This window comes from Chaetura pelagica, unplaced genomic scaffold, assembly GCF_000747805.2.
Source record: "Chaetura pelagica isolate M959 unplaced genomic scaffold, ChaPel_1.0 scaffold46, whole genome shotgun sequence".
NCBI lineage: Eukaryota > Metazoa > Chordata > Aves > Apodiformes > Apodidae > Chaetura > Chaetura pelagica.
In genome coordinates, this window is record NW_009954102.1 from 3,226,141 (window position 1) to 3,229,238 (window position 3,098).

Consider the following 3,098-nt stretch of genomic DNA (forward strand, 5'->3'; position numbering starts at 1 on the left):
ATCAAATACAGGGATTTAAGATCTTCTTTTGGTGTCTGGAATGCACAATGTAGTCCAAACAGTGTTTTCAATTGCAATTCTCTCCCAACTGCAGGCATCATTTTCAACTAAAGATATGATTGGCAATTTTAAGTTACTATCCTAGAGCAGTTGAAGTCTATCTGAATCAGAAGTTACTGTTCCTTGTTTAGACTGAGGGTCTGTGATGCTGTTGTGATGCTGAGTGAAAAGCAGTTTTCTAAATTGCTTCTCTGGTTATTTGCGACTGGCTGAACATATTAGAATCATGATCTACTTTTATAGAAATAAAGGTAAATTCTTTTCCATGTAAACCCACATGCCTGCCATCAGTTGTTTGATTTTGCTTGCCTATACCTGTCAAAAATGTAGCTTACTCTTCTTCTTCCATAAAATGTTTGTCATGTCAGAGGCCAATGTAACATTATGTTGCTGTTTATGTCACAGAATTGCATACTTAGAGAGGAGAATATTACTATTAATCTCATATTTCCTCCTTGGACTATCACAGTTATAAGCTTGACATACTTTAACAGAGATTACTTTGATGTAATTGCTACACACAATTAATATAATTAATACTAGCTATCATAAAGTAATCAGCATCTTACAAACATTTGAAAACTGAATTAAGTTAGGTAATTAACTTTAAAATTAACTGCTATTAAAAAAAAATAATTAAACACTATTCCTGTCACTTGTGTCTATCTTGGACTATAACACTGCTTAATTGTACATCCTCAGAAATTTTTGCAACACCAGTAACTACAAATCTAAAGGCAAAGGGCTACTGATTGCTTCCTTTTAAACAGAAATAAGAGGAAAAGGAACAGGGAAATGACAAGATGAGAAATGAAATACCAAATAATTTATTATATAAAAAATACACAGGATATTTTAATGAAGCTCAGAAGTCAGGCAGCTGAAATGAACCCAGCTGCCTGGAGATGGTGCTAAGGCATCCAATAAGGGGGCAAAAAACCCCCTGAAGATCCAAAGGGACAAAGAACAAACCAACTCATTAGGTACTTTGACCCTATGGTGGAACATTATGTATCTAACCAAGCAGTCAGGGACAGTCAGAGTTCATTACAAAGACAGGGCATGAGGTCAGCATTTCCTGAGTCTTGACTTGCTTTAGGAAAATGCTGTCCTTGCTGACAGAGTTGATGATTTATTCTGCAGGTATTTAATTAGATATTCAAAGGTAAATGAGAAGTGAGATTCAGCCCATGGCAAAGTGTATGGTATTTAACATCACTGATCAACAGGGATTTCTAGATTAAGGAATTTGCACCTGATAATTAAGAAACTAACAAAACACTGGAAAGTAGTTTCTTAATAGAAGCATTTGAAAGATTTAGAAAGTTATCTCCACTTCTCTGATGTTAGGAAACTTAAAATTATTTGCGTTGAGTCTTGAGGATAACTAAAGACTTCATAATACTGCAATCAGTTCTGTTTCAGTTCTTTCAGAGGAAGTTTTATAGAACAGGAAAAGTCAAGCTGTGAAAGATGTATGCAATTAATATAGCAACAGAAGAAAGCAAAAGCAGATGCAAAAAATCAGTTACTTGAACATCCTGGATTTCCACTTTCAAGCGCATCTTCTTCTGTAAAGAATAAAAACAAGAATTAAAAGCTAGAAAAGCAGTTTATAGCTATAAAACAAAGGCTATGGAAATATAAATGGAAATACTACATTTTCTTCATAAGTCCTTTTCAATTCATACCAACTTCTGACATCCTTTGAAAATGCATAACATCAGTCAAAACCAGTATGTTAGTTCAACAAAGGTGCATTTATTATGAATCTGATCTGCATTTAAAATGACCAGCATAACTGGCCCCAGATTGACTTTCCTCTTTAAGGTTCTTGAAGTCCTAAGTCACACTTCAGTGTAATTCTAAACAGGAACTTCTTGGGAAGCAAGGATAGCTAACAATCCTCAGCACCATATTGATCCAGACTGTTGTTTCTGATCTTAGGGAAAAAAACCTCACCTCAACTGGCCTACTTCTTTTGCTACTAATACTACTACTAATGACTATGTATCTTTAACACAAAATTGCATTTAAAGTGTCAGTATTGCCTGTTAAATACATTTTGCTTTATTCACATTTGCTGCAAAATAGGGTAGCAACAAGGAGGATAAGTCTCATTGGTATCTCCAAGCTACAGTATGTCCATGGGGGTTTAAAAGGACAGCATTACAGAAAAAAACAATCAGGCCAAAAGATGAGAATTCCATAAAAGTTGCAAAATACATGAAATCTGACCAAAAGACATCAGGCGACATGTGTGACTTTTTCTACATTGGGATCCTCCTATAATGGCACAGTCCTACAAAGGAGAAAGATGACATCCTTGCCCTCCTTGATTTTATAAGCCACTGTCTTGTTCATTTTTGCATTATTGTTGTTTTAATGGGTTCAGAAACAAAGCAGCAAGAAGCATTAACAAAAGGCAGCACTTACCTGTGAGAACACCACTGCTGAGCAGCAGCCCGAGCAGCAAGAGCTGCACAGGGCCCATGGTGAGCCCTGAACACTCTTGCTGCTTTGCCTTCTGTTGTTCCTTCCCTCCCCTCTTCACCTCTTCCCTACCACCTCCGAAGGGGAATGAGCCTTCTGACTTGGACCTCCATTTATATAGTCTGTAGCAAGCAGCTGAGGCAAACGGTTTAGAAAGCTGGGAGCAAACTGCCAAAGGTCCAAAGGTGAGAGTCCCAGATGCTCATGCACTCCAGACAATGTTCTGCTTTGGTTGCTGGGAGTCCCTGAAGGCAGAAGACTGAGCATATACTGCAGATAAGTCACTATACTGGAGATAAGTCACTCTTCCAGTTCATTGTGGTCTGTTTTTTTCTTTAACAGGAGTTTTACAAGCAAAACCCCTCAGCTACAGACTCTTAACACTGTATTAAAATAAATCTCCCATGTCTACGTAGGAATAATTACAAAGCATAAATTAGAGCTGGAAGGAATGATCACTGCAGCTTTCAATGTAGATGTTGAGAGGCTTAAGGGCATGAAAAATGATAGTGTTGTGCAATTCAGACATCTTCCCTTTACAGGCA

General features: G+C 37.2%; 1 protein-coding gene across 1 annotated transcript in view; it reads right to left on the reverse strand.

Moving 5' to 3' along the window:
* The window catches only part of APOB (apolipoprotein B), a 36,016-nt gene extending 33,462 nt beyond the window's left edge, over nucleotides 1-2,554 (reverse strand). The window contains 2 exon segments of the mRNA XM_010002408.1: nucleotides 1,593-1,631; nucleotides 2,497-2,554. Coding sequence (XP_010000710.1) covers nucleotides 1,593-1,631; nucleotides 2,497-2,554 — 97 coding nt within the window.
* Nucleotides 2,555-3,098: the final 544 nt, after the last annotated feature.